Source organism: Aristolochia californica, unplaced genomic scaffold (genome assembly GCF_029961685.1).
Source record: "Aristolochia californica isolate CCGP_79_NKW_82.1479 unplaced genomic scaffold, dmAriCali1.0.hap1 SCAF_2, whole genome shotgun sequence".
In the NCBI taxonomy this organism is placed as follows: domain Eukaryota; kingdom Viridiplantae; phylum Streptophyta; class Magnoliopsida; order Piperales; family Aristolochiaceae; genus Aristolochia; species Aristolochia californica.
In genome coordinates, this window is record NW_027181881.1 from 42,083,274 (window position 1) to 42,096,087 (window position 12,814).

A 12,814-nucleotide genomic window follows, 5' to 3' on the forward strand; every position below is an offset into this window, starting at 1 on the left:
GGGTTTAATAGTACATCCCAACAGAGGACGACCATACTTGTTCAATTTATCTCTCTCAACTTGGATACCATGAGGAGGGCCTTGGAAAGTTTTGGAATTCGTAGATCCTCCAGACGCAAAGCTCGTAAGGCTTTGAACCCAAATACATTACCTACAATGGAAGTAAACATGTTAGTAACAGAACCCTCTTCAAAAAGATCTTAAGGGTAAGCGACACAAGCAATATATTGATTTTCCTCCCCTGGAACGGGCTCGATGTGGTTGCATCGTCCTTTGTAACGATCAAGGCTAGTAAGTCCACACAGTTGTCCATGTACCAGTAGAAGATTCGGCAGCTACTGCAGCCCCTGCTTCCTCAGGCGGAACCCCCGGTTGAGGAGATACTTGGAATGCTGCCAAGATATCAGTATCTTTGGTTTGATATTCAGGAGTATAATAAGTCAATTTGTAATCTTTAACACCAGCTTTGAATCCAACACTTGCTTTAGTCTCTGTTTTTGGTGACATGCAACAAAGTTCAGTTACAGCTAACACATTCAAGAAGGAAAGTCAAACAAGATTGTTTCAGCCAATGGCAAACCATCTATTTGAACGCACCTTGTATCAATTTGCAGCTAGCATCTTGGAGGGCAAGAATTGACTCAATATAATGCTTCAAGAAGCAAGTGCCAGTAGTAATTTCTAAAGGAAGAACCAACTGTAGATTACCCACACAAACGTTTTAAAAATCAGGACAAACAAGGAAATATATAAGAATAAACACTTACAAGTTAAGATCGACCTTTATCCCTTTGTAGCCAAGACGTTCACCAAGTTCCCCTGCAACAAGAACAAATGCAGCATTGCGTGCTTCTCTAATGCCAGCCTCTTCAAACTTGACAAGATTATCATCACCAAAAGTCAAAATCTCTCCAGAAGGAACCTGCAAAAGAGATCAGTATCTGTACAGTGTCAAAGATGAAACTCAGAGAAAAATAAATAACATTTTCCAAAAAAGAAACTTTTTACTCTCAACTGGATCTTTTTGGACTGCATGAGTATAATCAGAAACTGGTCAGCCCAGTCTACCATTTACAGTTATACATATATATGCATACATATATATGTAGATACATATATATATATATATATATATATATAACAACAAACGTTCAACAAATACATCTCGACCATGATTATGCTACTTCTGAAGTCAACTTGCAAACTAGACAAGTCGAATTGGTTTTTGGAGAGGTTGGTTCAGGGGTGGGGAACCAATCTCCAGCATGACTATTAACAGACTCCGTCCAACTCAACCATTACAGAATAACTTGCTTCTTTCCAACTCGATTTGGATTCCAATGTTAGCCTACCATGAATTTCTAAACAATAGTATGAAATTCATTTAATAAGAATTAAACGGAAACCCAAAATCTTATCTATATCCATTCAATCAAATTCGTAAACTTCACCAGAGTTTTTTGTGTCTGGCTCTTCCACTCTCCTATCACTCTTTGTGATGGTGTAAACTGAAGGTTTGTACGAGTAAACGAGATTGGGGACCAAATCTTTATTTATAAGCCAAGCTCCCATCAATTTTATCGGCTTCTATAACTGCCGATGGGAGGACGTGGGACTTAAACCTCCATCGACGTGGGAATGTGGTCTTCTGAAACGGCACCACGTTCTCCATAAAAGACGTTGGCCCATTGCTTCCGAAACTGAAAAGAAGTTGGACCAACCTCTATAGTTAACATTCTCCCACTTGGTCCATACTTCTAGTGTAATCTGAATTTAAGTTATAAATACATGAATCATGGCGATAAGTCCTCTGATAACGAGTATTACCTTCTATGTATTTATTTCTTATACTTTATGAATAAACCTTATGTTTATTCGTAGTCCAACACATATGGTTGTTTTCAAAATTAAAGTGCACATAAATATAAGAAAAACATCACAATAATTAAGAATTTCACTAAAATAACATTGTTCATACAATGAAAAATTACATAATGGAACCAAGTCCCATATTCACAACATGATCCTTGAATTTAAACGGTGGCATGCCCTTAGTCAAAGGATCTGCTATCATTAATTCAATGCTTACATGCTCAATGACCACTTTCTTTTCTTTAACACGTTCTCTTATGGCCAAATACTTTATGTCAATGTGTTTACTTCGACTTCCACTATTATTGTTCTTGGCCATAAAAAAAATAACTGAATTATCGCAATATATTCTCAATGGCCTAGAGATAGAATCCATAATTCTAAGCCCAGAAATATATGATGGTTCAACATTAAAAAGATCTACTAGACAAAGGAGATCAGCAATTCCTGATAATTATATTGTGTATCTGCAAGAATCTGACATGGGAGCTGCAAATGATCCCAAGTATTTTTCAAAAGTCATGAGTTGCAAAGAATTAGAATTATGGTACAATGTCATGAAGGAAGAGATGAATTCTATGAAGAGTAATGGAGTCTGGGATCTTGTTGAGTTGCCTAGTAGATTTAAAGGCATTGGATGTAAATGGGTCTTTAAAACGAAGAAAGACTCATTAGGCAACATAGAGCGATGCAAGGCAAGACTCATTGCTAAGGGACTCACCCAGAAAGAAGGAATCGATTACACGAAAACTCTCCTGTATCTAAAAAAGATTCCTTACGCATTATTTTGGCATTAGTAGCCCATTTTGACTTAGAGTTGCAACAAATGCATGTGAAAATGGCATTTCTCAATGGAGATCTAGAGGAGGAAGTTTACATGAAACAACCTGAAGGATTCCCCTCTAGTGATGATGAGCAATTGGTTTGCAAGCTAAAAAGTCAATATATGGATTAAAACAAGCATCCCGCCAATGGTATTTGAAATTCCATAATGTAATTTTTTCATTCGGTTTTGTAGAAAACATTATGGATTAATGTATATACATGAAGGTCAGTGGGAGTAAAATCTGTTTTCTTGTTTTATATATGGATGACATTTTGCTAGCAACCAACGATAAAGGTTTTCTACATGAGGTGAAATAATTTCTCTCTAACAATTTCGATATGAAGGATATGGATGAGGCATCTTATGTCATTGGCATTAAGATTCATAGAGACAGATTTCGAAGTATCTTAGGTTTATCTCAGGAAACCTGTATTAATAAAGTGTTAGAGAGACTTCAGATGAAGGATTGTTCACCAAGTGTAGCTCCCATTGTGCAGGGTAAAAGGTTCAATTTGAACCAATGCCCGAAGAACGACTTTGAAAGGGAACAAATGAAGAACATTCCATATGCTTCTATTGTCGGAAGTTTGATATATGTTCAAGTCTGCACAAGACCTGATATTGCATTTGTTGTTGGAATGTTGGGGCGATATCAGAGTAATCCCGGGTTAGACCACTGGAGAGCTGCAAAAAAAGTAATGAGGTACCTTCAAGGAACCAAAGACTACATACTGATGTATAGACAGACAGACAATCTAGAAGTCATTGGTTACTCAAATTCTAACTTTGCTGACTGTATTGATTCCCGCAAATCAACATCAGGATACATTTTCTTGATGGCCAGTGGAGCAATATCATGGAGGAGTGTCAAACAGACTTTGACTGCCACGTCGACTATGGAAGCCGAGTTAGTTTCTTGTTTTGAGGCTACTTCACATGGTGTATGGCTTAAAAGTTTCATATCAACCTCAAATTTCTTCAATTATACCGCAATTCTGACATATCAACCTCAAGTTTCTTCAATTGTGCCACAATATCCCTCATCTGCATGATGTGCTCGCACACACCTCGTATACTGGTGAGCCAGAGGGATGAGAGTTTCATAATTAGGGTGCTTGCTAGAGCCTTGTCCGAGGTGACAAATTGCTCATCAATGGATTCTAGCTAGTCTTTGACTTTTTCATGTTGGTCGACGGAACCATGAATACCAGCAGAAATTCTCATCTTAATGAATATCATGCTGAGGCGATTAGATCGCTCCCATCGTTCATAAAGCGCGATTTCAAATGCAGTGTTGTTATTAGTTATTGATGGTGGTTCGTCCTTCCTAATAGCATAGTCAATATCCATTCACCCTAAATAAAGAAGAATTATCTCTCTCCATACCTTATAGTTATCTCCCTTAAGATTAGGGATTTCACAAGGAATATCAGAGAAATTGACAAGTTGTAGAACTGCATAAAATTACAAATGAGATGCTTATGTTAATACTGAGGCTTGAATCAATATCATGTTTTACCAATATAAACCATGCTTAAAAATTGAATCTATTGACATAAAAAAATGCCTATGGGCTAATTTTTTTAATTCAAACAGATTCAATTATTCTTTATGAGTAAACTTTATGATAAAACTATCAAATTATTTATGAAGTCATAATTCCTGTGGGTATATTATGAATAATTTGATATTTTATCCTAACTAATAAACTCAAATATAATAAAAATTCTCGTGGGATAAAATTTACTATATTATGTCAAATTAGTTACAATTAATGTCTAATATACTTTATGTGATCCTAATTATAATATATAATTTTTTATGCAATTAAAGATGTTGTAGCTATTCTCTAATTAATAAAAAATATATGGATAACTAGACATTAAATCGCATAATGCGAAATGTTTCATGAGAATACATAAATTGCATAAATTTAACCAACACTAACAAGGAAGCATGATGCACAAATATTCTCATAATATATGCATAATTTTAAAACGATAATATTATGCGTAAATTTAATTTCATGCATTTAACAATATATCAAAAATGCATAAAAACATTACTGCAAATACATATCTATATTTCATCAAATAAAACACACGGAACGGTCACTGGCGTCGAAAGCACTGTCAGCGCACGGGTTTGAATCCCGCTCGCCCATAAAATTTAGTTTTGAGAACCGACTCGACTCGATCCTCTTCGGGCAATTCTCCACAGCGATTCGGAATGGTAAACCAACTCAACCCGAACCTTTTTTTTTAATTTATTTATTTACACCGAGTCACCCCGGTTTGCGACTCGGTTTCCGAGTTGACTCAACACTTAATTACAAATAAACCTTATAACTTTAATTTTATTTTTGTCTACGCGGGAGGTCGTCTTCAACGTCTAGCCGCGCACAGAAAATGTGTTTGCCGGCACCGGATCCGATGTGTGACGGCGATGCTAGAGAGCCGCGGACTGTCGCCACGGGAAGCTCACAGAGAGCTTACGACGAGCAGTCAGTGGCGCTGTGTTGTATGTTGTCAACGCTGGTTGTCACCGATGCGATAGCCCACACTCCCTCTTATAGAGAGCACATAATTTGTTTTAAAAAACAGAGAGCTCACATAACTGAATGAGAGGGCTTAAACTCAAAGCTCAAATGGAACAATACGAAGGATCTCTGCAACACAAATAATTGGCACAGTCACTGATATCCTTGGGTATAAAAGGTATATAAAGTGAATCGGTAGCAGTCAAGGTTTCAAATCTGAGTGTCGGAGATGAGATTATGAGTAACAATATATTTGATATGGACGGAAACAGGAAACCCCAGGATACGGTAATATATTCTCCTGACCCAAAAACGGCAAGTCCCCACTTATATAAGTCTTTTTGGGTTTCCTATCTTACTCATATAATCTCATCGTCTACGAAGGAGAGGAAGACGCTTCAATTACGGAGTAATTTTTTATCTCTTCTCTCTTTCTCTATTATTTTATACCTTTTAGCTCTCAACTTTGTGCATTCCTCCCCGAATTGTTGATGAATTTTCGTTTCGGAGCGAGACCTGTTAACGGGTTGTCATGTCCTTTTACTAGATTTCGTTGTTTTGAATTATAGTCTTGTGGTCGAATGGCTCTTTTAGTTCTGTTTTTCAAGTGGGAAGGATGACCATTGTGATTGTTTCTCTTCGATCTTGCTTTGATCTGATAATAGTTTGCTTGTTGATTTTCTGACTGCCCTGAAATTTACAGCATGGGTCGTGCTAAACTCCCCATGAAGCTCATCACTAAAGAAAAGAACAGAAACATAACATTCAAGAAGAGAGTGAGCGGGCTCAAGAAAAAGATTTACGAATTTGCGACACTGTGTGATGTGAAGGCCTGCATGATATGCTTCGGACCAGAAGGTCAGCAGTTTGGGTCTGTGGCGTGGCCGGAGGAATCCGAAAAGATAGAAGAAATCATCTACGAGTACCGAAGCCGAGGTGCCGAAGAGCAACGGAAACGGAGCTCCAACGTGTTGGGCTATTTGATGGAACAGAAGAAGAAAGCAGAGGAGGAGCTTCTGCACTGGCAAAGGGAGAATACCAATCTGTTGTACCCTTCGTGGGAGAAGGAACTCGATGACTGCTCCGAAGATTTCCTCAGGGAAATAGCGAGTAGTGTGAACTTAAAGTTGGAGATGGTGGAGAAGCATATCGAAGCGCTTAAAGGGAAGCAAATCGTGGAAATAGAGGAGATGGATGTTTTATCACTGGGGCAACATACTGAGTTCACGAATTACATGATAGACATGAACAAGAAGTTTGAGATGGATGAGCCTCAACTTCGAACACTGCCGATTTCCAGCATTAAACCAGCATTTGATCCGCAGTTTCCAGAAGTTTGTTATTCTTCAACGATTCTTCCCCACCCACCTAGCTATGATTTTATCAACTTCAACAGTGTCGGCGACAACTATCCAATGCCTCAATCGTTTAACAAGGAGGACTATGATTTGGGTGGTCTCCACGCTGGTTCGACGGAGCTCAGATCGTTTCCGTTGCTCGCAGGGCCTTTTTCGTCTTCCTCCCACAGTCAAGGGCTCCCTCAGCCAGGATTCTGGCCGGAGTCAATGGCCGGACTGCATCAACCTATTTCTACATTTCAATCGTCTGGAAACCAGTTGACTGATTACTTCTGGCAGTTCTCTGGTGGAGGCAACTACTAACTAGGGTTATTAACAAATTAATCAAGTTCTTTCTTTTATTACTGAAGTCGGTCAATCTTTTTTAGTGTTTTTATAGATTTCGATCTAACTAGGATTTTATGGATGGGGACTGATGGAATTTTTGTTTGTGATTACCTCCATGGTGACCATGTAATTACATTCTGTATCCACCAATTCGAAAAACAAGATCAGAGCAGGGGGTGAATAATCTGCTGTTTGGCATTAATGAAAAAGGACTGAAGTTTTTATTTTCAGCCTTTTTCTTTTCTTTTCTGCTACGTGGCCATTAAAACCGTAACCATCGTGGTAGTGTCTTCACCTGTATCTCATTTTCGTTTTTAACAACAGCTCAACAATATACTTCCGATATGATCCGGATTCCTTTAATGGATATGATTTCAGAAGAAAATCTCATCAATTGGATTCGCTGACTTGTCCTTCCCACCATCCATGGCGGTCTGGTCTATGGTTTTTCTCTCTTTCCTTTCTGCTGAGCAACGGCAAAGAGGGAAAGCTCCCGCCAGGTCCGGCTGCAGTACCCATCATTGGCAACCTTCACTGGCTCACGTGGTCACTACGGGAGACGGAGTCGATCCTCAGGGAGCCCAAGAGCCAGTACGGTCCCATCATCACCCTCCGGGTTGGATCCCGTCCCGCCATCATTATCTCCGATCACTCCCGGCCCACGAGGCCCTCATCAATAAAGGCGCTGGCGAATCAAAGGGATCGCTTCCTCAGCGCTAACCAGCACAATATCAACACCGCTGGCTATGGGCCCCTCTTGCGCCTCCTCCGTCTCAACATTGTTGTTACTAAATGCCTAATAATAATAAAATAAATATCATGTAAATAGATATTAAATCCTCCATAAGTCTCCTTAATATGAGAGCCATATATATATATATATATATATCATAAAATTAAAATAAGAAGAATAAAGAGAGCATATCTTTCATCTTGAAGAATATAAATAGAACTTGAAGTGCACAAGGTAACCTTTGATAATTCATTTACAAGTGATAAGCTTGCTCCCGTTCAGCTAAACTGGGTGTGGAAACAACTTGACCTCACTTGTAAGACCATGGAGGAATTTATAGATTTCCAAAGGGTGTGGTACTAATGACTATTCATAGGGATACATCCCCTTAGAAAAGATACATCCCCTCAAGAGAGTTACATCTCCTTATTCTTAAGAGATACTTTTCTGTATGTGAAATTAAGCCAAAAATATTTTTGACCATGGCCATTTGATTGGACTATGGAGCTTTGTCTTATAACTAGAAGTGATTTTACTCTCTCTTATATTACGCCAGTTGGGTCTCTTGATAAAGAACAAAGAGACCACCAACTTGAGGGGGGAATGTTGAAAGATATGATAGACTACTATTTTATACTAGAAAATCTTATACACCATTTGCTGCAAGCTGGGCGTTCATGATGTTCTCTCATCCCCAACTTGAGGGGGAGTATTGGAAAATGGGCCCAAGCCTACACGTCCAAGTGTGTGAAATATGGGCTCAAACCCACAAGACCAAGTAAGACCCACACTTCCAAGAGAGGTAGAAGATGGGCTCAAGCCTACAAACCAAGAGGAAGACCCATAGGTCCACACAATAATGGCATGATGGTAAATAAAGAGTCACTCATAAAGATGACATTGATGTAATTAGTTTAAGTTTCAAGGGCATTATTATAATATTATAACCTTATTCATTTATAAATTGAGCCTTAGAGGGAGGGTTAGGATATAATTCCATAACTTCTTTTTGCCTCTTGTTTTCTCTCCAACATGCCATTTCTATTTTTCTCCATGAACTAAATCTATGGAGTCTTGAAAATCAACAATACTCAAGTTGGTACAATCTTAACTAGATTTTAAAACAAATTGGGAAACTTAACCAACATTGATAACTCAAAAAGTAAAGCAAAAAATGGCCTTAAATTTGGATTTTCGCATGCAATAGGATACCAACATGACCATTAATTCTTCCAATCTGGATATCTATCTCTCTAGAAAGATCGAATTAAGAAACGGTGATAAAAAGTAGACTTTTCCTAGTGATTTTCCCAAATTCATAAGGAAACGATACTTTCTTCCAATGAATTTGAAATTCAATGGGAGAATTTTTTTCTCTCCTATCTAATTTTCCAATTAGCTGGTAGAGGTCTTTCCACCAAGAAATTTAAGGTTATTTTGGTTGGCAGAGACAAACTACTTTTAGTGTTACTCCAATAGTTACAATTCTTTGATGCTAATCAGCATATCTTTTACAATTTTTCTATTTCCATCAACCACATATTGTGGGATCTGAATGAAAGCTCTCTTAGACTCTTCACTAAAGCTAAATATCATAGCACTTATCCATATCTGTTTGAAACCTATGGATTTAACAAAAAAACTCTCTTTCAACAACAATGTTCAAATACAGTTTTTATTCTTTTCCATTTCTAACTTCATTTTCACATGAATTCGTAGCTCTTAACTCACCCATTCGGGACTCAAACTAAGGGAAGAGATAAATAAATACTCATGAGATGGGCATCGCCATCTTTGTCTCAATAGTGAGGTACCTCCACGGAGATAGAGATTAGAATGAGAAAGAAATCTTACAGCATCGCCATGCCCAACCAATTTCTGTTTGAACATAGCGGAATTACGTGAGGACGACGCCGGAAGCCGTTCCTGCATATATGTACGCATACGAACGCTTGACCGATTTGGCACTTTCGGGTTGGCGTTACCTGCTCGGTTCCAAACGAAATGCGTCATCTATGATGCTTGTGCTTTCAACAGGACCTGATTTCGGGACAGTCTAGTTTCAACTGCCACCCCTTCTGGTTGTTTGCGCGCAGTATCTGGTTATCTATGACTACGAGCCATTGAAACTTTGAAACTGCAAACACGCCATTGAAAATGCTCATCGTCTTCTTCCTCTTGAGTCGTAAGGCCGATTCATGGTGGGCATCCGCAAGATAAAAATTTCAATTTTATCTTATTCTTTTGCAAGGTGTGCTGTGATTTTACCCAAAAAATAAAGATATTAAACCTCTCGTTTCTGTTTGGTGTCCGTCTTCTCAAATTATCGTACTGGGTTATTCAAGCACAGAAGCGAATTGGTTGATGCTTTTGAAGTTGCGTAGTAAAAGAGATCAAGAGATGGAGATTTTCAAATTGGCATCCATCGGAATTCCGAAAGGAGATTCAAAATCTTCCCCTCTTACATTGTTATTTCTTTCTCGTACATCTCGCATCAAGTTTTATTTCCAAAATGGAGAAAAGGAAAACAAAAAAAAATGGTAATTCGCTCAAGTTAACCAGTCTCCATCCATCGCCTCGATTTCTCCGATATCCAAGCTGCAATTAAGGAGAAGAATATGAGTCAATTCCCATGATACAGTTACAGCGAAAATTTATAAATAACAATTAGATTGAAGTAGAAAAAAGACGTTCAGATTTGTTGCAGATAAATTTGAAATGTCAAATAATTTTTAATAGTTCGAATCACTACGATTCGTTTTTTTTTTTTTTTTTTTTTAATGAAGGAGAACTGGGGCTGTTGAAGAGAAAATATGCCAAACGGCCCGAATCTACAGTCTTGTGTTCGCTACGTGGGTCCTAGGAGATGGGGTACCAATTCGGAGTATCGGAAATGGAAGATCAGCAGATCCTTGCAGAATCCTAGCGTTGTCTCCTATATCTAGGCAGTAAAAAGATAATCTCAGCTCACTGGCCAAAGCGCTGATCAATCACTACGCCACCCACGATCCTTGATTATAGATAATCATCTAACCACGAGAAGAATTAGACCAAAAACAAGGAGAAGGCAAGAGAGAAAACTGCTGTGAGTTTTCCTTACCAAGGCAAATCATCCAACTGCTGTTGCAAGAAGCAGCTCTCCGGGGCATTTCCCACAGAGCCATCATTCAACCAAGCGGGGATGTCCATCACTTCGTCAAGAAAATGAAATCCATCTTCGTCTCCCCTGATCTCTTCTTGACCCTTGGGGCTCATCTCCATCGTCTTGAGGAATTTGAACCACCATGCAGATGTGACCAAATTAACTCTGTCATTCCACTCCATTTCGTGTTGCTCCCCGATCTGTCGGATCTCAGCCATTTCCTCATCATCCATTGCGTGATGTAAGTGGCCGCCCGGTGGCGACAACACATTCGGGACCGATGGAGCTTCGGCACTCATTGGTGGAGATAACGATGAAGTTGGTGATGACAACGACGACGACGACGATGATGACGACGATTGTAAGAAGATTGAGGGGTTGCTATTACTGTTATAGAAGGTCGCATCCATGTTGTTAAAATCATGGAAGTTGAGGTTAAGGCCCAACGGTTGGTTTGGGAGGGGGAGATTGAAGCTGTCATTGATGGGTACCGGCGCCATGGGAGGAGAAGCCCAGGAGAAAGGTGTTGAGAAGACAGGGTAAGAGTAAGTATTCAGGTAATTGGAGAAATTGGTGTCGTTGGAGGGGAAAATTCGAGGACTTTTCCTAGTGTTCATCTTCTCCAATGGCTCTAAACCAGGCGGAGCCTGAGGCTGTTGCTGTGGCGATTGTCGTTGTTGTTGTTCACTGGCTTGTTTCATAGCGGCCCTATGAAACTTGAGCGCAGTGACAATCTCCCTCCTCGCTTCAGCCATATTCAGCAGCCTCTCTTGGTATGGTCGGCTCGTGTGGAGTCTCCTCCTAACTTGTTTCTTAGGCTGGGGAGACTGTGATTGCTGGGTTTGGTTTTGGCTGGAACCTTCACTAAGCGCAGATAGGTCTGGAGCTTCTCCATCTCCGGTTTCACGAGTGGCAGGAGCCTTGGGGTTCATGGGGTCTTTACTTTTGGAAGAGGTGAGCTGTTTGACAAGGCTACGGATATAAGCACCAGAGAGATGGGGCTCTTCTTTCAGCCTAGGCTTCTCAACTTCCTTGCTATGCTTAGAGGACCTGCCCCTCATCCTTCACTCTCTCTCTCTCTCTCTCTGGCGCTTTCGGTGATGTTTTTGGGTCTCAGAAGGCAATGGGGAGGAATAAGGAGGGAAGTACCATGGTTTCCTTTTCAGGATGCAAGTACAAACTATGACAGGGCTGCTCGAGGGAGCTCCCATGGTTGTTATAAATAGCTCAAGACATTCTAAATTTTTAATATTTTCTTTTGCTCTTTTACTCACCTTTGGCAAAGATAAGGATGTTAGGGTTTTAATTCCTGAATTACTGGTGTTGTTGGAAGGACAGTAATAACTACATAGCCATTGACCTTTACTGCATTACAGCAGACCCTCTGTATCAAATGACCAGTAGCTCCCTCAGGATTTACAAATCTAATTCTCCCCACCATTGATCAGATCAAGATCAACTAGGGGGTTTACAAGGTTCGGCCTTGTTCAGATTATATCCTTGCAGAAAAGATTAACTGTTCCGAACACGACTCTGAATCAGTACTGTAAAAAATTGCGAACGGTGGGGAGGGTATTCAGGGAAGGTGAAGCAGTAAGAGAAGGGAGGCCGGAGATGTGCCGTTTGTCTGTCCTGCAAGGTTGTACTAGGGACCAGACTTCCCGAAAACGTCAGCAGAGGCTCTGGTCTGACAGAAGAATCTCCATTAGACCATTACTGTTCTGAGTAGTGACCCCTTGCCTCTTTTTTACTTTCTCTGAATCCCTTTTTTTTTCTTTTCTCGCTTTTCCTCCTTTTGTTTCTCTTTCTTCTCATGAGATACCGCCTTTTAATATTGTTAACATGATTTGCGTCTGACCCTAAAAACAGAGAACTTGGACCTTTTGTAAAGGCATTCCACAACTTGTTTAAAGACAGAAATGCTCCATACCTTGTTCTCTCTCACCTCGACTCCTGCTTGCTTTTTACCCCTTCTTAACCTTTCCTCCTTTTACTCTGATCGGTAGTGGCAGAGGCA

General features: G+C 39.7%; 1 protein-coding gene across 1 annotated transcript; it reads right to left on the minus strand.

Moving 5' to 3' along the window:
* Nucleotides 1-10,119: 10,119 nt before the first annotated feature.
* LOC137955095 (uncharacterized) lies at nt 10,120-11,858 on the minus strand. Its single transcript, XM_068801968.1, has 2 exons — nt 10,756-11,858; nt 10,120-10,253 (listed from the first exon to the last, which is right to left on the minus strand). Exons 1-2 carry the CDS (start codon nt 11,856-11,858, stop codon nt 10,205-10,207), a joined length of 1,152 nt encoding a protein of 383 aa, XP_068658069.1. The 3' UTR covers nt 10,120-10,204.
* Between the last annotated feature and the right edge of the window lie 956 nt (nt 11,859-12,814).